The sequence below is a fragment of the Pleurodeles waltl genome, chromosome 3_1 (assembly GCF_031143425.1).
Source record: "Pleurodeles waltl isolate 20211129_DDA chromosome 3_1, aPleWal1.hap1.20221129, whole genome shotgun sequence".
NCBI classification, from domain to species: Eukaryota; Metazoa; Chordata; class Amphibia; order Caudata; family Salamandridae; genus Pleurodeles; species Pleurodeles waltl.
The window spans coordinates 1580523353-1580548294 of NC_090440.1; the positions used below are offsets into that span (position 1 = coordinate 1580523353).

General features: G+C 45.5%; 1 protein-coding gene across 1 annotated transcript in view; it reads left to right on the forward strand.

Annotated features, from left to right (window-relative positions):
* Positions 1-1003: 1003 nt before the first annotated feature.
* Positions 1004-24942, forward strand: part of LOC138283602 (pre-mRNA-processing factor 40 homolog A-like) — a 273553-nt gene continuing 249614 nt past the window's right edge. The window contains exons 1-4 of the mRNA XM_069221541.1: positions 1004-1020; positions 2057-2189; positions 2281-2371; positions 2477-2538. Of these exons, the coding sequence (XP_069077642.1) occupies positions 1004-1020; positions 2057-2189; positions 2281-2371; positions 2477-2538 (303 nt within the window). The remainder of the gene's footprint in view (positions 1021-2056; positions 2190-2280; positions 2372-2476; positions 2539-24942) is intronic.

The following is a 24942-nucleotide window of genomic DNA, read 5'->3' on the forward strand; positions in this document are numbered from 1 at the left end:
CCCCCAGGAAGCCCTCTCCCTTGCCCAGGTGGTGGCTACCCCAAGGAGCCCCCCCCTTGCCTGCCTGCAACGCTGAAGAGATCCCTTGATCTCTCATTGATTTCCATTAAAAACCCGACGCTTGTTTCTACACTACACCCGGCCGCCCCAGTGCCGCTGAGGGTGTACTTTTTGTGTGGACTTGTGTCCCCCCCGGTGCCCTACAAAACCCCCCTGGTCTGCCCTCCGAAGACGCGGGTACTTACCTGCTGGCAGACCGGAACCGGGGCACCCCCTTCTCTCCATTGAAGCCTATGCGTTTTGGGCACCTCTTTGACCTCTGCACCTGACCGGCCCTGAGCTGCTGGTGTGGTAACTTTGGGGTTGCTCTGAACTCCCAACGGTGAGCTACCTTGGACCCAAACCTAAGACTTGTAAGTGATTTACTTACCTGACAAAACTAACAAAAACTTACCTCCCCCAGGAACTGTGAAAATTGCACTAAGTATCCACTTTTAAAACCGCTTATTGTGTTTTATGTAAAAAGTATACATGCTAATGTAATGATTCAAAGTTCCTAAAGTACTTACCTGCAATACCTTTCAAAGGAGATATTACATGTAGAATTTGAACCTGTGGTTCTTAAAATAAACTAAGAAAATATATTTTTCTATAACAAAACCTATTGGCCTGGATTTGTCTGAGTGTGTGTTCCTCATTTATTGCCTGTGTGTATGTACAACAAATGCTTAACACTACTCCTTTGATAAGCCTACTGCTCGACCACACTACCACAAAATAGAGCATTAGTATTATCTCTTTTTGCCACTATCTTACCTCTAAGGGGAACCCTTGGGCTCTGTGCATACTATTCCTTACTTTGAAATAGTGCATACAGAGCCAACTTCCTACAGTGTTCCTCTCCCAAAGGAAATCCTTTGTTCTGCTTTCTGGGGCTTGAGCTGTTCAAGTAGGAGGGGGACAGGAATCTATCTGAGGGGTGGCAGCAGCTTGGGCTGTCCGGATGACCCCAGAAAGCTGGTAGGGGCAATAGTGGGGGTTCTCTAAGGAGCACCCAGAGTGCATTGAATCATACTTTCAATATTGGGAATAGTATTTGGGTATGATTCTGACATGTTTGATACCAAACATGCCCAGTTTCGAATTTTCCATTATGTAGCTAGACATGGGTAGCGACCTAGGTCCAGTACACGTGTAAAATGGCATCCCCGCACTCATGAAGTCCAGGAAAATAGGACTGGAGTTGGGAGCACCTCTGCTCATGCAGGGGTGCCCTCACACACAGGTACCTACACCCTGCTCTCTGGGCTAGGAAGACCTAGGATAGGGGTGACTTGCAGTGACCTGTAGTGAGAAAGGGTGCATGCACCCTCTCACACCGGCTGCAATGGCAGGCCTGTAAATACTTTGCATGGGCTTCCCATGGGTGGCATAATACATGCTGCAGTCCAAATGCACTGGGTACCATATACTAGGAATTTATAAGGGGGCACTAGTATTCCAAATGTGGGGTATTTGTAGTCCAAGCAACCATGTTTAAAGGGAGAGAGCACAGTCACTGGTGTTAGCATGATCCCAATGAACACAGTCAAAACATACTGACAACACACAAAATGTTGAGGTAACCTTGCCAGAAAGAGGGTACTTTCCTACAGTTGTGACCTCCCATAGGTAAATCTCCTTAAAATCATTGTCCAGTGGTCTAAAGTTATAGAAAATATAAGGTCTACTTGAAAAATGTTCCTACTATATCTGTTTTTGGTATTAGTACTACTGTAGATATCTGATCTAATATATTCATTTAAGAGACTGCGCACAGTTACACCTGAAACGAACATATAAGCTGTTTAACAATGTTTTGTACATGTACCTACCTACAAAAATGTTGGTAAAGATTTAAATGCACATCAGAATAGCCCTAAAAAATGTGTATTCACATGCATATTAAATTTTTTTGTTTAAAAGAAATTGTGGAATTGTTGTACGTTTTTAGATTTGCATAATGTTAGTTACATTCCTTTTTGTTCATTTTATAAATATAACCTCCCCCAAGTAGGAGCAATGTGCCTACTATCTTCATATTTTATATTTATAATTTTCAGCATGAGTGTCAGCATCATCATCTTAAGAACAAGAGGCATTCTAAAAAAGCTAAGAAGCATCATAGGAAGCGTTCTCGTTCCCGTTCGGTAAGTCTTTTCCTAGGTTCTAACCTCTCCGTGTTTTGCACCTTTTTGCATGACTGTTTCTTGAGCTTCCAAGGATTTTCTTAAATTGTAGGGTTCAGAGTCTGAGGAAGAGGATTCAAAAAAGAAGCGTCAAAGATCAGAATCCCGAAGTGGTTCTGAACATTCCTCCACTGAAGAATCTGGTGAGATGTCTTCCATTCAGTTTTAGCATTTTTTTTATTTTTTTTAAAGCCCTTTCTGTGGTTTCATCAGATCGTAATCTGTAATTTCGTTTTCTTCTAATGTAGAGAAAAGTTATAAAAAGTCAAAGAAGCACAAGAAGAAAAACAAGAAAAGGCGACATAAATCTGTAAGTATTGTTGACTTTATTTTGAAAGTCAACGTGGTCTGACATTTTTAGGTTTGGTTTTTAACACCATGATCCTTTTATAAAATAAATCTGCTTGGTTTCTCATTGATCAGCAAATAACGCAAAAAAAGAGGAAAGAGAACAGACGTCCTTCTAAATGTTCTTGCACGAGCCTGTGAGGATATGAAATACTATATAAAATAGAGATGTACCGTCTAATATTGAAGAGGATTTTTACCTCCAGCTTTTCCATGTACTCTTAGGCTTTACTAGCTGTTACTCCCCAGTTCATTTTTTCACCTTCTAGGTTGGATGTATCCCGTGCTTAATTTGTAACTAAAAACGTGCAGGTGCCCCAAGCTGCCCTCTGAAACATGCGGCTGCTGCAATTAAATGTGCAAGCACCAAAATGAGGCAACATAATCCTAAAGCCATTTCGGGCCTCTTTAATCCATTTACAGCCACTCCCAGCACCTTCAGCTCACTCTTGCAGCTTTCTGCTTTCTCCCTTTGTGACGCGTTTTTGTTTTTCTCATCCTGTTTTTTTCCCATGTCTTTTGCTCGCAGTAAATACTTGAGGTAGAAAAATAAGTGCTGGCCCTCAACAAAAAATTCCCGTGCCCTGCACCAGAAACCACTGGCTCAAATTGAGCATTGGCTGTATCCCTGGTCAGGTTGAACTCTGTAGCTAGCCTGGGAACTCTGTACATCCTATTTCTAAAATCTATTCAATTTGCCTTTTTGTGTGGCAATAGGAAAAGGAGTGACCGAATTGGGGACAGTTAGATCATTGGGTGACACAATGCAGCCATGACTAAGAGTCACTGTGTACTGGGCATGGTAATGCTTTCTGCTTGTTTTTTCTCTACTGGAACACCTTTTATTAACCTTATATTATGGTTCTTTGTCTAGGGTTCTTAGATGCTTGTTCTAAAACCTTAATGTCGGAAGAGAGTATGTTTTGTCTGATTCGAATAGTAGCTTTTTTCAGTATTTTTGGTTAATAAATTATACTGCGTTTCGCACAATATTAATTCAATCTTAGTTGTAATTAAGCAGCCCTTAAATCAGATGGTTAAAATCTAGGATACAGTTCTGCACATTTGCTCTTCAATTTCTAGAAAACACAAGTGGTAAGGTTATCAAGGATAGATGTACCACCGATTTATAGTCACTACAAAACGTGTTCCTCCTTCATAGTTCTCATTGGCTTTAACGAATATTGACAAATTCCAGTGGAATCCTAAGTTAAATACAGCTGACTAGATATTGGCTTCCTCAGTACAGAGCTGCTCTAAATCTATATTTGTAACTCGAAGTGATTTAGGAACATGTGACGTGCACTTTGGTTCACCAAGGTTTTTCGAAGAACCTACCGAATGAGGTTTTCACATAGAATTTTGCCATTTCCTCGCACCTCGAGGTCCTCTTTTGGGGTAGTACCACTTAAAATGTTTTGTTTTAGGCTTTTTGGGCTTTATTTTTTTCTTACAACCTGAGTATTTCATCAACTGCGCAACAAATTCTGGAGTGCACTAAACAGCATTGTTCTACTCCTTTGATAGTTTATTTAATTTCTGTCTTGCAGCATCATTGGAGTCAAATAATTTCTCCCTTCTTGATGCTGCAGTAAATCTCATTAAGGCCCGAAGTGGCTTTCTGACTTTTCCGCTTTTGGACAATTAGCTAATTTGAGTAAATTCATTATGGCTACTGTTGATCCAGCAGCCAACTTCTTTTTCACTGCTTGTTGTTTTTACTGACCGCTTATGTTGTCAGTCCTAGTAGAAAGTTTCCTGAAAAAAACAGATAAGGGGAAGGGTTTGTTTGGTAAATCGGAAAGGCTTACCTTTCATTGTCAGACATAAGAGCAGCCAGTATGTGTAGTGATTGTCATCCTTAAGCCCACAGTGCACAATTACTGGACCAGCCTTTTTAAATTTATTTACTCCAGCGGTCGGTTCTGATGAGACGCATTGAGTGACATCTGAGAAGAAAACTGCACCAGATCATAAGACATAAGACACAGTGCTGTCACTTTTCAAGGTCTTCGACTGTCGGTTTGCTCCGTTAAGAATGTATATTTACAGATGCATGTTTTCAGCAGAGTAATTTTTGGTGATGACGGGACCACCTTTTAATTTATAGGGTGGTTGCTTTCAGACGTGTGCTTCCAGTGATGAGCAGTGTGTGAAGTTTCTTTCACATAACTAGGACCAAAGGGGTGTGTCTTGTTAAAATTTCAAACGACTGATGCTTAAGTTTGGAGAGACAGGGCTGGGCTAAATATGCAATGACACTCATATAGAATTCCAGAAAGATATTAGTTCCTCCTAACTCCTAATGCTTCATCTTATATAGATATTGAGTTAAAGTTTTGTAATAAAATTACATACATAACGACTTCTAAAAAGACACTCAACTTCACAAGAAAATCCGTTGTTTTAAAGACCTAGAATATCCCAAAGAAAAGACACAAAATATAGGGGGAACAAATAACTTGCCCAAACCCATTTGGATCTCCCATATGTGGAAAAGGAAGAATGTGGCAAGGGGAATGGATGTGACAGCACACACAAGGAGCCGGAGGATGCTTTGTAGGGGCACCAGACTATATTGGAGCACCTGCAGATTCCTCGCAGCCTGAGCTTGCCCACTGTGCAGACAAGCATTCTCTGCCAGACAACAGGTATAGCATGATTTGTTAACATAAGTGTGACTGGGATCTGAGGCTTTCAAATGAGTTAGGAGAAAGATTAATCATGTTTGCCCCTTCAAATTGTTTCTACTTCAGAGACAATTCTGGTGCCCAAATTGGCCTCCCCTTGGACCTACTGCATGCTAGTAGGTTGGACAGCTGTCAATAAACTGAGCTGGAATCCCCACCTGCTCTACTGACTGAGGAAAGCACATTTGACTTACAGCTGCCCACTGTGGACACTAAATTAAACCTGCTAACTGAGATTTTTCAACCAAGACTTCCTCGTCAGAACATCTGTTGCTCTTCAAAGAGACTCTTTCGGATACCTTAATGGCTGCGTGGGTGAAGCTGTGTTAGTTTTCCCAGTACTTCGAGCTGTGACCAGGCAAGACAGGCCAGCTCCTGGTGATCCATCATCAGTCACCCACCACCCAACTCTGGAAAGCCTTGTGATACAAATATCAAACAGTAAAGTTAACCCCAATGATTGATAGTATGCACCTTCAGATAGGGAATCAAAGCATATTGATTCATTCTGAAAAGTTATCTTCAGCTAACCTGGCCTTAAGATATTTAATAGTGATCTGTCTCTTGGGCTTCTACACATATGCACTGTGGTACATAGACAGTGAGGTCTTGCCAGATGTCCCAGACTAACTTAAGGCAGCCCTGCCCAGATCACCCAGCATGGGAAGAATGCAAGGCAGTACATGTTTGTGTTGGCCTTGACACCACAGAATGTGTGGGTCTTGTTATGGGCACCACTAGTGCTGTGGCAGCACACCTTAATGTGTGCAACTGGATTTTTAGGAGCTGTCCAGCTATCCCTGAAAGATGCTTTTTGAAGGTACTAGACCTTCTTGGCGAGACTAGAGAAGTGTTATTAAGCTGTGTTATGGCCTCTTTAATGGCTGCAAAGCCACTTTTATTTCCCCTTTCAGGACGACATTCTGCGAGTAGGGAGCAGAATCAGATTTTTTTTTTTTCCTCAGGATCCAGAGGTCCATCTCTTTGGCTTGGAAATCCAGCTCCACATATTTCCTGTCTCTACTCACCATGAAAACATATGGTTCGGTGGCATGTGTAGCTGCAGATACACATGTTGTGCATAGTCCGCCGTCTGGTGTTGGGTCGGAGTGTTACAAGTTGTTTTTGTTCGAAGAAGTCTTTTCGAGTCCCGAGACCGAGGGACTCCTCCTCCTTTGTTCCATTGCGCATGGGCGTCGACTCCATGTTAGATTGTTTTTTTTTCCGCCATCGGGTTCGGACGTGTTCCTTTTCGCTCCGGGTTTCGGGACGGAAAGATAGTCTTAACTTCGGAAAACTACGTCGGTATTGTTTCGCTCGGTATCGGGTAAGAATAGAATCGACACCGAATCGTGAAGAGCTCCGGTAGCCCTTCGGGGTAATTTCGATCCCCCGTCGGAGCCTGGTCGGCCCGACCGCGTGTAACATCGACACTGATGGAACGGACCCCGTTCCGATTCTGTCCTAAATGCCACAATAAATATCCATATACAGACCAACATTTGGTCTGTAACTTGTGCCTGTCGCCCGAGCACAAGGAAGAAACGTGTGAGGCCTGTCGTGCGTTTCGGTCCCGAAAAACGCTCCGTGACCGGCGAGCCAGAAGATTGCAGATGGCGTCCACGCCGACAGGACACCGAGAGTTCGAGGGACAAGGAGAAGAAGAGGAAGCCTTCTCCATCCATGAATCGGACTCTGAGGAATTCGACGTCGAAGAAACCGTGAGTAAGACGTCGAAGCAAGCACCACACAAGAAAACAGACAAGGCCCAGGGGACGCCACTGCCAACAGGCCATGGCTCAACCTATAAAGTAGGTGACCGTCCATCGGCACCGAAAAAGGCCGAACTGGTGCCGAGATCGTCCGACTCGGGTCGAGACACAGGCACGCAGCAATCTCGGGACCGAGAAAGTGCTGCCGAAAAAGATCGACGCCGAGACAGCGGAACCGAAGCTGCTCGACGCAGAGACAGCGGCACCGAGGAAGATCGATGCCGAGAAAGCTCGATGCCGAAAAAGAAAAAATTCTCCTCGGAGCCGAAAACAAGCAGAGACACAGTTTCGGTGCCAAAACGACCAGCAACCGAACCAACTGCCAGCTCATATACAGAGGAACAATCACTGTCCTCTCAAATGCGCAAACACAGATTTGAAGAAGAGTTACAGACCACTGATGTAGACCACACACAAAAGCGGATCTTCATACAAAGTGGGACAGGGAAGATCGGCACTCTTCCCCCAATCATGAGAAAAAGGAGACTCGAGTTCCAAACACAAGAACAAACACCACAAAAAATGGTGAAGAAGGTAACTCTGCCACCCTCTCCTCCACCTGTAACTCACACATCACCGGCACAGACTCCGTCACATTCACCGGCTCATACCACCATGAGCCAAGACGACCAGGACGCTTGGGACCTATACGACGCCCCAGTATCAGACAATAGTCCTGAGTCGTACCCTACCAAGCCCTCACCACCTGAGGACAGCACAGCGTATGCACAGGTGGTAGCTAGGGCAGCAGAATTCCATAACGTGTCGTTACACGCAGAACCTGTCGAGGATGACTTCCTTTTCAACACCCTCTCCTCCACCCATAGCTCCTACCAAAGCCTACCTATGCTTCCAGGAATGCTAAGGCACGCAAAGCAGATCTTCAAAGAACCTGTCAAAAGTAGAGCGATTACTCCAAGGGTGGAGAAAAAAATATAAAGCACCGCCCACGGACCCTGCTTTTATCACCTCACAACTGCCACCAGATTCAGTCGTGGTAGGGGCAGCTCGCAAGAGAGCCAACTCGCACACATCAGGCGATGCACCACCTCCAGATAAAGAGAGCCGCAAGTTCGACGCAGCTGGGAAAAGGGTCGCAGTACAAGCTGCAAACCAGTGGCGCATCGCGAACTCTCAGGCGCTCCTAGCGCGATATGATAGAGCCCATTGGGACGAGATGCAGCATCTCATCGAGCATCTACCCAAAGAATTTCAAAAACGGGCAAAACAAGTGGTTGAGGAGGGACAAAACATCTCCAATAACCAAATACGCTCCTCTATGGACGCAGCGGACACAGCGGCAAGAACAATAAATACCGCAGTAACCATAAGAAGGCACGCATGGTTGCGCACATCTGGCTTTAAACCGGAAATACAGCAAGCGGTGCTCAATATGCCGTTCAATGAACAACAATTGTTTGGACCCGAAGTGGACACGGCAATTGAGAAATTGAAAAAGGACACGGACACAGCCAAGGCCATGGGCACACTCTATTCCCCGCAGGGCAGAGGCACTTTCGGCACCTTCCGCAAAACAGCCTTCAGAGGGGGGTTTCGGGGTCAAGCCACACAAGCCAGCACCTCACAATCTACACCGTCTACCTACCAGGGACAGTACCAAAGGGGAGGCTTTCGGGGCCAGTATAGAGGAGGACAATTCCCTAGAAACCGGGGAAAATTTCAAAGTACAAAAACCCCTGCAACCAAACAGTGACTCACAAGTCACTCAACCCCTTCACACAACATCAGTGGGGGGAAGACTAATTCAGTTTTACAAATCTTGGGAGGAGATAACAGACACTTGGGTCTTAGCAATTATCCGACATGGTTATTGCATAGAATTTCTCCAACTCCCTCCAAATGTCCCACCAAAAACACAGAATATGTCAAAACAGCATTTAGACCTTCTAGAACTAGAAGTTCAAGCATTACTGCTAAAGGACGCAATAGAATTGGTACCATGTACACAAATAAACACAGGAGTTTACTCACTGTACTTTCTAATACCAAAAAAGGACAAAACACGGAGACCAATCCTAGATCTCAGAACACTAAACACCTACATCAAATCAGAACACTTTCACATGGTCACGCTACAAGACGTGTTACCACTGCTAAAGCAACAAGACTACATGACAACCTTAGATCTAAAGGACGCATATTTCCATATACCGATACATCCCTCGCACAGGAAATACCTAAGGTTCGTATTCAAGGGAATACATTACCAATTCAAAGTGTTGCCGTTCGGTATCACAACCGCACCAAGAGTATTTACAAAATGCCTAGCAGTAGTAGCTGCACACATCAGACGGCAGCATATACACGTGTTCCCGCACCTAGACGATTGGCTAATCAAGACCAACTCCCTCACAAAGTGTTCACACCACACAGATTATGTCATACAAACCCTCTACAAACTCGGTTTCTCCATCAACTAAACAAAATCTCACATTCTGCTGTGCAAAACACAGCAATACTTAGGAGCAACAATCAACACAACAAAGGGAATAGCCACTCCAAGTCCACAAAGGGTTCAAAATGTTCACAAGGTTATACAAGCCATGTATCCAGCACAAAAGATACACGCAAAGATGGTATTAAAAATCCTAGGCATGATGTCCTCATGCATAGCCATTGTCCCAAACGCAAGACTGCACATGAGGCCCTTACAACAGTGCCTAGCATCACAGTGGTCACATGCACAGGGTCACCTTCTAGATCTGGTGTTGATAGACCGCCAAACATACATCTCGCTTCTATGGTGGAACAGTATAAATTTAAACAAAGGGCGGCCTTTCCAAGACCCAGTGCCACAATACGTGATACCAACAGATGCTTCCATGACAGGGTGGGGAGCACACCTCAATCAACACAGCATCCAAGGACAATGGGACGTACATCAAACAAAGCTGCATATAAATCACCTCGAATTGTTAGCAGTATTCCTAGCGTTGAAAGCATTTCAACCCATCATAACCCACAAATACATTCTTGTCAAAACAGACAACATGACAACAATGTATTATCTAAACAAACAGGGGGGAACACACTCGACACAGCTGTGCATCCTGGCACAAAAGATATGGCAATGGGCAATTCACAACCACATTTGCCTAATAGCACAATTTATTCCAGGGATCCAAAATCAACTAGCAGACAATCTCTCTCGAGATCACCAACAGGTCCACGAATGGGAGATTCACCCCCAAATTCTAAACACTTAGGTCTATTTGAGGTGTCCCCCAAATTTTGAAGTATTTGCAACAAAGGAGAACGCAAAATGCCAAAACTTCGCATCCAGGTACCCACACAGGCAGTCTCAAGGCAATGCTCTATGGATGAACTGGTCACGGATATTTGCGTACGCTTTTCCCCCTCCCCCTCTCCTTCCATATCTAGTAAACAAATTGAGTCAAAACAAACTCAAACTCAAACTCATACTAATAGCACCAACATGGGCAAGACAACCTTGGTACACAACACTACTAGACCTGTCAGTAGTACCCCATGTCAGGTTGCCCAACAGACCAGATCTGTTAACACAACACAAACAACAGATCAGGCATCCAAACCCAGCATCGCTGAATCTAGCAATCTGGCTCCTGAGATCCTAGAATTCGGACATTTAAACCTCACCCAAGAATGTATGGAAGTCATAAAACAAGCTAGAAGACCATCCACTAGACACTGCTATGCAAGCAAATGGAAAATATTTGTTTGCTACTGCCATAATAATCAAGTTAAACCATTACATGCATCTCCAAAGGAGATAGTGGGATACTTGCTACATTTACAAAAATCAAATCTAGCCTTCTCTTCCATAAAGATACACCTCGCAGCAATATCTGCATACCTGCAAATTACCCATTCAACTTCGCTATTTAGGATACCTGTCATTAAAGCGTTTATGGAAGGCCTGAAAAGAATTATACCACCAAGAACACCACCTGTTCCTTCATGGAACCTCAATATCGTCTTAACAAGACTCATGGGCCCACCTTTTGAACCCATGCACTCTTGCGAAATGCAATTCTTAACGTGGAAGGTTGCATTTCTCATTGCCATCACATCTCTAAGAAGAGTAAGTGAAATTCAGGCGTTTACTATACAAGAACCTTTTATTCAAATACACAAAAATAAGGTGGTCCTAAGAACCAATCCAAAATTTTTACCAAAAGTTATTTCACCGTTCCACTTAAATCAAACGGTAGAACTACCAGTGTTCTTCCCACAGCCAGACTCAGTAGCTGAAAGGGCACTACATACATTAGACATCAGAAGAGCACTAATGTACTACATTGACAGAACAAAAGAAATTAGGAAAACAAAACAACTGTTTATTGCATTTCAAAAACCTCATACAGGAAACCCAATATCAAAACAGGGTATAGCCAGATGGATAGTTAAGTGCATCCAAACCTGCTACCTTAAAGCAAAGAGAGAACTGCCCATTACACCAAGGGCACATTCAACCAGAAAGAAAGGCGCTACCATGGCCTTCCTAGGAAACATTCCAATGAACGAGATATGTAAGGCAGCCACATGGTCTACGCCTCACACATTAACTAAGCACTACTGTGTAGAAGTGCTATCCGCACAACAAGCCACAGTAGGTCAAGCCGTACTAAGAACTTTATTTCAGACTACTTCCACTCCTACAGGCTGAGCCACCGCTTTTGGGGAGATAACTGCTTACTAGTCTATGCACAACATGTGTATCTGCAGCTACACATGCCACCGAACGGAAAATGTCACTTACCCAGTGTACATCTGTTCGTGGCATTAGTCGCTGCAGATTCACATGTGCCCACCCGCCTCCCCGGGAGCCTGTAGCCGTTTGGAAGTTATCTTCAACATTTGTAAATATATTACTTAAACCTTAGTTGGTACATACTTATTCATTCCATTGCATGGGCACTATTACTAACATACACAACTCCTACCTCACCCTCTGCGGGGAAAACAATCTAACATGGAGTCGACGCCCATGCGCAATGGAACAAAGGAGGAGGAGTCCCTCGGTCTCGGGACTCGAAAAGACTTCTTCGAACAAAAACAACTTGTAACACTCCGACCCAACACCAGACGGCGGACTATGCACAACATGTGAATCTGCAGCGACTAATGCCACGAACAGATGTACACTGGGTAAGTGACATTCTCCTTCGGTGGCATGTGTAGCTGCAGATAAACAAATCTTTAAGGAGCCAGTTAAAAGCAGAGCTATAACCCCAAGGGTGGAGAAGAAATACAAGGCACCACCCACAGACCCTGCTTTTATTACATCACAACTGACACCAGATTCAGTTGTCGTAGGAGCAGCTCGTAAAAGAGCCAACTCGCACACATCAGGCGACGCACCACCTCCAGACAAGGAGAGCCAAAAGTTTGATGCAGCCGGGAAAAGGGTTGCAGTACAAGCTGCAAATCAGTGGCGCATCGCCAACTCGCAGGCACTCCTAGCGCGATATGACAGAGCCCATTGGGACGAGATGCAGCATCTCATCGAGCACCTCCCCAAAGAATTCCAAAAACAGGCAAAACAAGTGGTTGAAGAGGGACAAAACATATCCAACAACCAAATCCGTTCTTCTATGGATGCAGAACTATAACTACTGCTGTAACGATAAGGAGGCACGCATGGCTGCGCACATCCGGCTTCAAACCTGAGATACAACAGGCAGTGCTCAATATGCCGTTCAATGAACAACAATTGTTTGGACCAGAAGTGGACACTGCAATTGAAAAATTAAAGAAAGACACTGACACAGCTAAAGCCATGGGCGCACTCTATTCCCCGCAGGGCAGAGGCACATTTGGCACATTTCGCAAAACTACTTTCAGAGGAGGGTTTCGAGGTCAAGCCACACAAGCCAGCACCTCGCAAACAACACCGTCTACCTACCAGGAACAGTATCAAAGGGGAGGCTTTCGGGGCCAATACAGAGGGGGCCAATTCCCAAGAAACCGGGGAAAATTTCAAGGGCCCAAAACCCCTCAAAACAAGCAGTGACTCACAAGTCACTCAACCCCTTCACACAACACCAGTGGGGGGAAGACTAAGCCAGTTCTACAAATCTTGGGAGGAGATAACAACAGACACTTGGGTCTTAGCAATTATCCAACATGGTTATTGCATAGAATTTCTCCAACTCCCTCCAAACGTCCCACCGAAAAAACACAAGATGTCCAAACAGCATATAGACCTTCTAGGACTAGAAGTTCAAGCATTACTGCAAAAAGACGCAATAGAATTAGTACCAAAAACACAAAAGAACACAGGAGTTTACTCACTGTACTTTCTAATACCGAAAAAGGACAAAAGTCTGAGACTAATATTGGATCTCAGAACACTAAACACCTACATCAAATCAGACCACTTTCAAATGGTCACGTTACAAGACGTAATACCACTACTGAAACAGCAAGACTACATGACAACGTTAGATCTAAAAGACGCGTATTTCCATATGCCGATACATCCCTCGCACAGGAAATACCTAAGGTTCGTATTCCAAGGAACACATTACCAATTCAAAGTGTTGCCATTCGGAATAACGACAGCACCAAGAGTCTTTACAAAATGTCTAGCAGTAGTAGCTGCACATATCAGGAGGCAGCAAATACACGTGTTCCCGTACCTAGACGATTGGTTAATCAAAACCAACTCGCTAACAAAGTGTTTACACCACACAGATTATGTTATACAAACCCTTTTCAAACTGGGTTTCTCCATCAACTATGCAAAGTCACACCTTTTGCCGTGTCAAACACAGCAATACTTAGGAGCGACAATCAACACAACAAAAGGGGTAGCCACTCCAAGTCCACAAAGGGTTCAAAATTTTCACAAGGTGATACAAGCTATGTATCCAACACAAAAGATACACGCAAAGATGGTCTTAAAACTCCTAGGCATGATGTCCTCATGCATAGCCATTGTCCCAAACGCAAGATTGCATATGCGGCCCTTACAACAGTGCCTAGCATCACAATGGTCACATGCACAGGGTCACCTTCTAGATCTGGTGTTGATAGACCACCAAACATACATCTCGCTTCTATGGTGGAACAGTACAAATTTAAACAAAGGGCGGCCTTTCCAAGACCCAGTGCCACAATACGTGATAACAACAGATGCTTCCATGACAGGGTGGGGAGCACACCTCAATCAACACAGCATCCAAGGACAATGGGACGTACATCAAAGAAAGTTTCATATAAATCACCTAGAATTGTTAGCAGTATTTCTAGCGTTGAAAGCATTCCAACCAATGATAACCCACAAATACATTCTTGTCAAAACAGACAACATGACGACAATGTATTATTTAAACAAATGGGGGGGAACACACTCGACACAGTTGTGTCTCCTCACACAAAAAATATGGCTTTGGGCAATTCACAACCACATTCGCCTAATAGCACAGTTTATTCCAGGGATCCAGAACCAGCTAGCAGACAATCTCTCTCGGGATCACCAACAGGTCCACGAATGGGAAATTCACCCCCAAATCCTGAACACTTACTTCCAAATTTGGGGAACACCTCAAATAGATCTATTTGCAACAAAAGAAAACGCAAAATGCCAAAACTTCGCATCCAGGTACCCACACCGGCAATCTCAAGGCAATGCTCTATGGATGAATTGGTCAGGGATATTTGCGTACGCTTTTCCCCCTCTCCCTCTCCTTCCATATCTAGTAAACAGATTGAGTCAAAACAAACTCAAACTCATACTAATAGCACCAACATGGGCAAGACAACCTTGGTATACCACACTACTAGACCTGTCAGTAGTACCTCATGTCAAACTACCCAACAGACCGGATCTGTTAACACAACACAAACAACAGATCAGGCATCCAAACCCAGCATCGCTGAATCTAGCAATTTGGCTCCTGAAATCCTAGAATTTGGACACTTGAACCTCACACAAGAATGTATGGAGGTCATAAAACAAGCTAGAAGGCCACCCACTAGACACTGCTATGCAAGTAAATGGAAAAGATTTGTTTGTTACTGCCATAATAATCAAGTCCAACCATTGCATGCATCTCCAAAAGATGTAGTAGGATATTTACTACATCTACAAAAAGCAAATCTAGCTTTTAATTCCATAAAAATACATCTCGCAGCAATATCTGCTTACCTGCAGATTACTCATTCAACTTCCCTATTTAGAATACCGGTCATCAAAGCGTTTATGGAGGGCCTAAAGAGAATAATACCACAAAGGACACCACCTGTTCCTTCATGGAACCTCAACATTGTCTTGACAAGGCTCATGGGTCCACCTTTCGAACCCATGCATTCTTGTGAAATGCAATACTTAACGTGGAAAGTTGCATTTCTCATTGCCATTACATCTCTAAGAAGAGTAAGTGAAATTCAGGCATTTACTATACAAGAACCATTTATTCAAATACACAAAAATAAGGTAGTTCTAAGAACCAACCCAAAATTCTTACCAAAGGTCATCTCACCGTTCCACTTAAATCAAACAGTAGAATTGCCAGTGTTCTTTCCACAGCCAGACTCAATAGCTGAAAGAGCACTACATACATTAGACATCAAAAGAGCACTAATGTACTACATTGACCGAACAAAACTAATTAGGAAAACAAAACAACTATTTATTGCATTTCAAAAACCTCATACAGGAAATCCAATATCAAAACAAGGTATAGCTAGATGGATAGTTAGGTGCATCCAAACCTGCTATCTTAAAGCAAACAGACAGCTGCCTATTACACCAAAGGCACACTCAACCAGAAAGAAAGGTGCTACCATGGCCTTTCTAGGAAATATTCCAATGAATGAAATATGTAAGGCAGCAACATGGTCTACGCCTCACACATTTACTAAGCACTACTGTGTAGACGTGTTATCTGCACAACAAGCCACAGTAGGTCAAGCTGTACTAAGAACTTTCAAACTACTTCCACTCCTACAGGCTGAACCACCGCTTTTGGGGAGATAACTGTTTACTAGTCTATGCACAGCATGTGTATCTGCAGCTACACATGCCACCGAACGGAAAATTTCACTTACCCAGTGTACATCTGTTCGTGGCATTAGTCGCTGCAGATTCACATGCGCGCACCCGCCTCCTCGGGAGCCTGTAGCCTTTTGGAAGTAATATTCAACATTTGTACATTTGTAAATATATTACTTTAACCTTCATTTTGTACATACTTAGTCATTCCATTGCATGGGCACTATTACTAACATACACAACTCCTACCTCACCCTCTGCGGGGAAAACAATCTAACAATGGAGTCGACGCCCATGCGCAATGGAACCAAAGTAGGAGGAGTCCCTCGGTCTCGTGACTCGAAAAGACTTCTTCGAAGAAAAACAACTTGTAACACTCCGACCCAACACCAGACGGCGGACTATGCACAGCATGTGAATCTGCAGCGACTAATGCCACGAACAGATGTACACTGGGTAAGTGACATTTTCCTTATGCAGAATGTACTGTTTTGCAGAATGAATCTTTTCTGGATACACATGCTGTGCATTATTCTGCTACCTAATGGTTGGGCCTGTAATCATTTTCTTAGTCCGCTTTATCTTTTCCTTTTTTTTTTGTTTGTTTTATTTTTTAGCGTCATCTGTTCCAGTTTGTTGGTATGTCTGTCTACCTGTGATGTCAAACGTGCGCTCGGAACTCTCTAATTGTCTCGGTTTTCAGGTGAATTGTTCTGGCATTGGGTCAGCATCTGGCTGAGGCTCTGTGGATGCTGAAAAAGGAGAGAGAACATTTGATGGATTGTCGAGCGCGACAGTCTGTAGAGTTCACTGAAATAAGAGAAAACCAAGGACATTGAAAAGCTGCACAGAACACAAAAAAGTAGTTGAACCACGTGGCTAAACACAAAGGGGGTGAGGGGGGATCCTCGAGGGAGCTGTAAAATACACCATTTAATAGACATCTAGCTGCAGTTTTCATATCTCAGAATATTCCCCAGGTGTAACACTGGATCTTGACATTTTTGCGCTGTACCCCTGCATGCTTGTAAGAGGTTTTATCTCTTGGTGTGGTGGGATGTCCCCAAAGAAACTGGCTGGTTTCAAACTATGTGGTTCCTGTCACAGGCAGATGTCTGACAGACCCGCACTTAGTTTGTCTGCGTTACTTGGAAGGGATCATGACTCTTAGACCTGCAAGGGCTGCTGCACCAAAGCCACTGAGGGAGTGCTCCCTGAAGCTCCTCGCTGCCATGTGTCAGACAATACTGTAGCGCTCAAGATCCCAGCCACGTGGACTGTTACAGGACCGTTTGTAGAGCCGCACCCGGACATAAGTCGTTTGGGTAAGTCCCACAGCAAGAAAAAAAAAAAACGTAAGAAGTCAGAGGTCTTCAACTTCCCAGTGTCTGACAAAGTCATATGACGAGGTACTTCAGGCCTCACAATCCGGAAGAGATTCAGTTTCCAACTCTCCCAGAGGCGTAGCGAAACCCACCCAGCTGAAAGAACTTTACGACAGCGTGCACCTCATATTTGTGTGCCCCAGCCCCTATGGAGCGGTTGAGAGCCCCACAGGTTTGGGTGGAGTCTCCTCTGAATCACTAACGGCAGGCTCGCCCTTTGTGTCAGTTGAGCCCCATGGATCCGGTGCTGGATCCAGAGCGGAGCCGCCTGCGAGACGGAGCTCTTCCTTAGGGCCTGCTCCAGTGCATACACCCTACGGAGGAATCATCCCCATCGTTATCCCCAACCCAACACGCAGCCATACCACCTTTGCCTGACACCAGTTCCTGCGACTACAAGGACCATGCCGTCTAGATCGGAGCCAGTAGTTTTTTCCTTTGACTAATAGGGGTCTGAAGACTGTTAAGAATCCACTAGATGAAATTGAGGACAGCCAGTATGAGGAACTGGAGGGGGCCAATAGGTTAGACACCTCACCGGAAAGTGGCTTGGCCTCTCCTCCTACTGTGGCTATAGAGGAGGGAGCTTAATTCTCTGGTGGTGAGTAGGGAGGTTGAGATCCTAGACCTTCAACTACCCTCAATGCCAATCTAGACAAGCCTCTTTACAGAGGCGTTTCAGCCAGGAGTCACCCCTTCTGAACACTTGTTCCTTTTTAATGAAGCCCTTGGACATCGATTTTATTGTCTCTGGCCATTCGGTGCCATGTCTGACTGAGAACCTCTCCAGTCCGCCTTCCACCCCTTTTGTAGCCACGGAAGGGGTTTCCAACCACGTCCTGCCAGCCACCACGACCAACCAGCTTCTCAGTCTTTTCATGGCCGAGGGCACAGGTCCTGTAGACCATGTGGGGCAGGTAGCCAGAGTTCGAGACAGTCATCCTGTGTGTGTGTGTGTGTTTGAGAGACTGACTCTCACTCTCTCTCACTCTAAATTTGTTTAGTTTGCACTCCAACCATCATGGACAGATTATGGCGAACCTCCTGCATTCATTGCGGTTTAATATCAACATGCCAAAATCACACATGACTTCTCAGACTCTCCCTTTCATCTGAGCAGTTCTAGACACAGTGCAATTTCAAGAATTATCCACCCGAACTACAAGTCCAGGATATTCAGGCTATGATATCGATGGTTCAGATTCTATTCTGGATTTCAGTGAGAATGACCCTGAGGTTGTTGGGCCTCATGGATTCCTGCCTCATGCTTGTAACACTTGCCAGCACATGCAGGCTCTGCAGTGGGACCTGAAGTCCCAGTGGGCGCAGAATCAGAGGAATCTCTCAGACTTGGTCCAGATCTTGAAGGGAACTGCAAAAGATTTGAGGTAGTGGCTGATTAACTGTGATTGGGTCCATGTCAGACCCCGTCCCCTCCCAGCTAGAGCTAACTGTATTTACAGATGTGCCACTCCTAGTATGGGGCGGCCATCTGGTAGAAGTGGAGATCAGAGGACTCTAGTCTCTGTCGGAGCCTGGATTCCACATGAACCTGTTGGTGCCTTGGATGGTCTGCTTGTTATTGAAAGCCTTAATTGCTTTGATCAAGGGAAGGATGGTGCAGGTGTTCATGTACAAGACCACTGCCATGTGGTAATGCAGTAAACCGGGTAAGATTGTGGACCTTATCCCAAGAGGTCCTATGTCTCTGAACATGGCTGGAATGGCAAGACATTTTTCTGATGGTTCAACACCTGGTGGACTCTCTGAACTCCAGCGCAGGGAAACTCAGCTGAAGTTGCCTAGTGGATCACAAATGGTGCAAGCCAATATCATTAATGCCCCTTTCACTGTAGAGCACCTGTTCAGCACTGCAGCGGACATGACACTCCAACAAATAAAGAAGGCAATGAAACAGCGATGGCCATGTGAGCACTCAGATTCAGTGGCCACACAGAGGAGCAATCCCCATCAGCACTGAGTGTGTACAAAATGCCTAGGCATGGTGGCAGCTTCCCTGAGAAGAAGTGCGGCTACATGTATGTCCCTACCTAGGCGCCTGGCTGGTAAAAGCAGGCTTGTTCTCCCAATGCAGAAGGTGCATCAGAACAGTCATGGTCACGCTAAACACACTAGGGTTTACAATAATCCTTGTGAAATCCTCACCAGAACTGTAGTAAGAATCAACACAGTGAAGGCCTTTCCCACAAATAGTAGGATCCAATCACTAACAAATGAGCAATGCCGTTATCCAAAGGGATAGCCGGACAGTGGTGAAAATGATAGGCATAATAGCGTGCTGTATCCCACTGATTCTCTATGCAAGACTGCATATGAGACAAATTCAGGAAGTGGTCCAAAATCAATTGTCACAGACAAAAGAGGAGTTAAGAAGTTCTGATGGTTGTAACACAAAATGTACAGGATTAGATGGCATGCTGGAACATGACGAACCATAGCAGTGACCTATCCTTTCTTACAGTGAACTTCAGTGGTTACTATCATCGGCACATCCCACATGGGATGGGTGGACGGCCATGGGAAGAAATCTGCACCAGAGAAAAATATGGAAAGCAAAGGAAACAGTTAAACAGATAAGCCTACAAGAACTGAAAACCTTCTGCCTGGCCTTAAAAACCTTTTTAACACACGTATGGAGGAAGTCAGTGCATATATATTGACAACACAACAATATTTAACCTAGGCAACCAAAGAGCAGTAAGATCATATAATCTATCAAACCTGGCCTAGGATATCTGAAGATGGGATTTTCATAAAAAGACAACCTTGACACCGAAATACATGCCAGGTGTAGAGAATGTAGAAGCAGATAGACTAAACACAGGCAACTGTCTCACACAAATGGAACTGAAGGCGCAGATAGTACAAAGGGTATTTAAAGACTGAGCACACCACAAAAAGTCTAAACTTCGCATCAGGCACCTATACCAACACTCACTGGGAAGCACTCTGTTGATGGACTTGTTTAAAAAATTGCCAACGCTTTTCTTCAGGGGTCTTCTCGGGTCACGAAGTATACCACCGATTGCTGGTACTGCACATGGCCATCGGCTCCATTGTTTGTTTTCTTTCCCCTGTCTGGTTCAGACATGTATTTTTAAACTATGTATCTATGCTGTTGCAGCAATCTCTTGAGGACTGTTTGGTTCCTCTCCCTTCCTTCGGTAATGCTGTTATATTTCCCTTTCACGCATCAACTTGAAGCATGTGTGTTCGTCTGATCCAGCGATTGTGTAGACTTCGACTCCCCATTAGCAGCCTTGCCCTTTGGGACCTTTCCTGCTTTTCCACAGCAAGTATGCTCAGCCTGTGATGGAATGACTGCTGTTCCGATACTGTCTTCAGTGGTGCACCAACCCCTCAAGAAGAGTCAGGTGTCTAGCCTTGAAGCCTACCAAACAGACTTCTGACCGGCCACTGTCTCTCGGCCATGGTTTCCACTGAGCGCTTACTTAGAACACCATGCCCACTGTAGGCACCGAAGATTCTGAAGCAGTCACTCAGTCAACCACCCCCCTGGTGCAGACAGCTTCCGTAAAGCAACCCTCGGAGGCGAAACACTCTGTATCCAAGCCTTATTTGGCATTGATGATGCACGCCCCTGCACCAAAACACTGTATGTAAAGAGCAGCCTCCTCCGTTGGGCTGCTGAACCGGTTCTTCAGAGGCTGCAAGAAGATCTTGACAGCCATCAGTGTCACATATTGATTCATCCACAAATGAGACCGATCCTCACCCAGTTGCTGCCACTGACCAAGGATGTCTCCACACGCAAGCTCAGCTTTGAGGATGCCCTCGCCCTACTGCCACAGCCAAAGAGCAAGCTGAGACATGACTATTAGTCCTACCCCACTGCCTAGTTCCCCCCTCCATGCCCTCGTTCTCCTAACTCATCTCTCCCTCTTCCCACCCCCTCCCAAACCTTCTAACCTCCTACCTTATTCTCCCTAGGGGTCCCCACACTTAGGGTTTGGGAATCATAGCCCAGGGCACCAAGGAGACCCATATGACTTGCAAACCCAGGATAATCCCTGGGATGACTACAATGTAGATCCTCCAGGTGACATGGACCCCAACCTCTAGCCCGCCGTACCTTCCCGCAAGATGATACCACATCATATCACAAGGTGGAGAATGCATAAGGATGCCATAAAGGAGGATTTCTTGATTGAACCCTCTCATCCTCACAGCATTCCATGTAATACTTCCAGTGTTAAAGGGGATGCTCAAACTGGCTCCTGGCATTTTCAGGAAATGCATTAAAGCTCAGGTGGTCACCCATAGGGTGTACATAATACAAGGCATCACCTTCAGGCCCAGTCTACATCTGAGGCAAACTTACACCTGACTCTTGACAGTCCTCTCGGCCTGCAAACGGTTCAGTGCTCAGGGAACTATTGACACACTGCCACCAGACGAGAGAAGTAAGAAAATTGATGCAGCTAGCAAATGCATCCCTGTTCAGTCTACCACCGACTGGCTCATTGCTAATTCATCGTCTAAATTTCTAGATACAACAGGGCACACTGGGGCGACATGGAGAAACTTATGCAATACCTCCCTGATGAGTACTGTAAAAGATATCAAGATTTGGTCTGAGGGTAAATTTGACACCACCATACGCTGTACCCTTGATGCTGCCGACACTGCAACATGTGGCATGAATTCTAGCATCCTAATTCGTAGCCACGTCTGGCTCAGTGTCTGACTTCAAGCCAGATGTCCAACAGCATCTCCCCAGCCTGCCCTTCAGAGGGTAACATCTGTTCGGTGCTGTGGTTGATCAGATACTGGAAAATATCAATAAAGACCGGCTGCAAAGGTCATGGATGCTCTACAAATGTTCTCTCCCTGTGTGTCCTTTCAGCAGCCTGCCTGCTGCGGAACCTACTGCAGAACCTCTAAGGCCGCTCCCCCAGAGGCTCCCACCACTCCAACAGCCTCAACTACACTCCACAAGGGGTTATTTTCAAGATAACTACAGTGGCAACAGTTCCAAAGGAAGATGTAAGGGTGGGTCCATCCCGGGGGCTGCCCCCGCCAAGCAGTGACTTTCCTCTCCTTTTCCCAATCACACTACACATGTTTGGGTCAACTTCTAGGGTTTCTTCACAAATGTCAGCAGTTCACTTCATACCAGTGGGTACTAGACATCATGCGCCGTGGTTACTCTTTGGATCTCACTTCCACTCCTCCCAACATACCACGCCGCAGGCACATCCTCTTTCTTAAACACCAACGCCTCCTTCGGGGAAAAGGTAGATTTTCTGAAGGGTGCCATAGACCCAGGATGTACTCCCTATACTTTCTCATTCCTAAAATGGATGGGTTCTTCAGGCCTATCCTCTACATCAGGCCCCTCGATGAGTACGTCCTGTTTTATCACTTGCTCATGGTCACACTGCAAGATGTCATAGTGCTACTCCAACAAGACGACTTCATGACTGCCCTCAACCTCAGAGGCCTACATTTGCATCGTAATTCCTCTAGCTCACTGTTGCTACCTGCGGATCGTGGTAAGTGGTGCACTTCATTGGGTCAAAGTGCCACCCCTCAGTGTTTGCAAAGTGCCCAGCGGTCAAGTCAGTAATGTCCCTCCTAGCCATGGTGGCCTCCTGCATTGCTATAGTCCCCCACGCCAGGTTGCACATGCACCCGTTGCAGGAATGCTTAGCACAGCAATGGCCTCCAGCGGCGGGTCAGTGGGAACATAGTGTTGATCTGTAGCCACACTTCTCTCTCTCTCTGTCGTGATGGAACACCTCCAACCTGTTGCAAGGATGGCCTTTTTTCGAACCAATTCTTCAGATAGCCATCACAATGGATGCTTCCCTTGCAGGGTGATTGGCGCATCTGCAGGACCTCACTGTACAAGATGTGTGGGCACCTCATCACCAGGGTTGCCCCATCAGTTACCTAGAACTCTTGGTCATTCAACTAGCACTGAAAGCCTTCAAAATATAGAGCATATGTAGGAAGCTGGCTCTGTATATACTATATCAAAATGAGATATAGTGTGCACAGAGTCCAAGGGTTCCCCAAGAGGCTTGACAGAGGCAATAATAGCTAATACTAATGCTCTATTTGTGGTAGTGTGGTTGAGCAGTCAGGCTTATCAGAGGGTAATGTTAAGCATTTGTTGTACACACACAAGCAAGAAGTGAAAACACACACTCAGTGACTTAACTCCAGGTCAGTAGGTTTTATATATAGAAAAATATTATTTTCCTAATTTATTTTAGAACCACAAGATTCAAACTGCAGTTAAGTACATTAAATGTAAGGTACTTTTCATAGGTATAGATAGGACTTTGAATCAAAACAGTAATGTACACAGTTCGGCAAACAATGGCAATAAGCTTTTAAAAGTGGGCACTGCAAAATTCAACAGTTCCTTGGCGAGGTAAGGATAGGTTAGTTTTTTAGGTAAGTAAAACACTTACAAGTTCAGTCTCTGGGGCATAGGCAGCCCACCGTTGGGGGTTCACATCAACCCCAAACACCCAGCACCAGTAACACAGGACCAGTCCGGTGCAGAGGTCAAAGAGGGGCCCAAATAACATAGGTGCCTATGGAGACAGGGGGTGCTCTGGTTCCAGTCTGCCAGTAGGTAAGTACCTGCGACCCCGGGGAGCAGACTAGGACTTTTTTTTTTTTTAGAGCACTGGGGAGGGGGGAGGGCTGAGACCCAAGTGGGCACACAAAGTAGACCCTCAGGGGCAGCCGGGTGCAGTGGGCAAACAAGGCATCTGGTTTGTGATAGAAATTAATGGAGGGACCTGGGGGTTGCTCAGACGTTGCAGGCAGGGCACAGGGAGGCTTCTCGGGCCAGCCACCAACTGGGCAAGGGTGAGGGCCGTCTGCTGGTCACTGCTGTGCTGTGGTTGGTTCTTCATGGGCCTTGGGGCTGTGGGTGCAGTGCTTCCTCTGGGTGTCTGGTTTCTTTTCACCAGGCAGTTGCGGTCAGGGGGGTCCTCGGGATTCCCTCTGCAGGTGTCATTGTGGGGGTGCAGAGAGGTTGGCTCAGGGTGGACACGTCGTTGGAGTTGCCTGGGGGGGGTCCTTTCTGCGTCATTGGTTTCTCTGGACACGGGCCAGGGGTAGCTGGTGCAGAGTGGTGGGGACTTGCGCTTCTGGAGTGAGGTGGTAGTCCCTTTAAAGATGGTTTCTTCTTGTTGGTTTAGACAGGGCTGCGGTCCACTGGACTTTATTGGTCCTTTGTAGTTGAAGGACAGTCCTCTGAGTCAGCAGAGGTTGCTGGGCCTGCAGGATGCATTGATGGTGCAGGTTCTTTGAATCAGGAGACAGGCCGGTGGGATTTTCAGGTCAGCAGTCCTTCTTTGTAGGTCATCCGGAATCTGATTTCCTGGGTTCAGGGTCGCACCTAAGCTCTGGTCAACTTAGGGGTGGACCTGGCTGAGGGTGTGACTCCTTGTTTTGCTCATTATCTCCCCTGACTTGCTGCCAAAAGTGGGGGCTCTGTCAGCGGGGGGCATC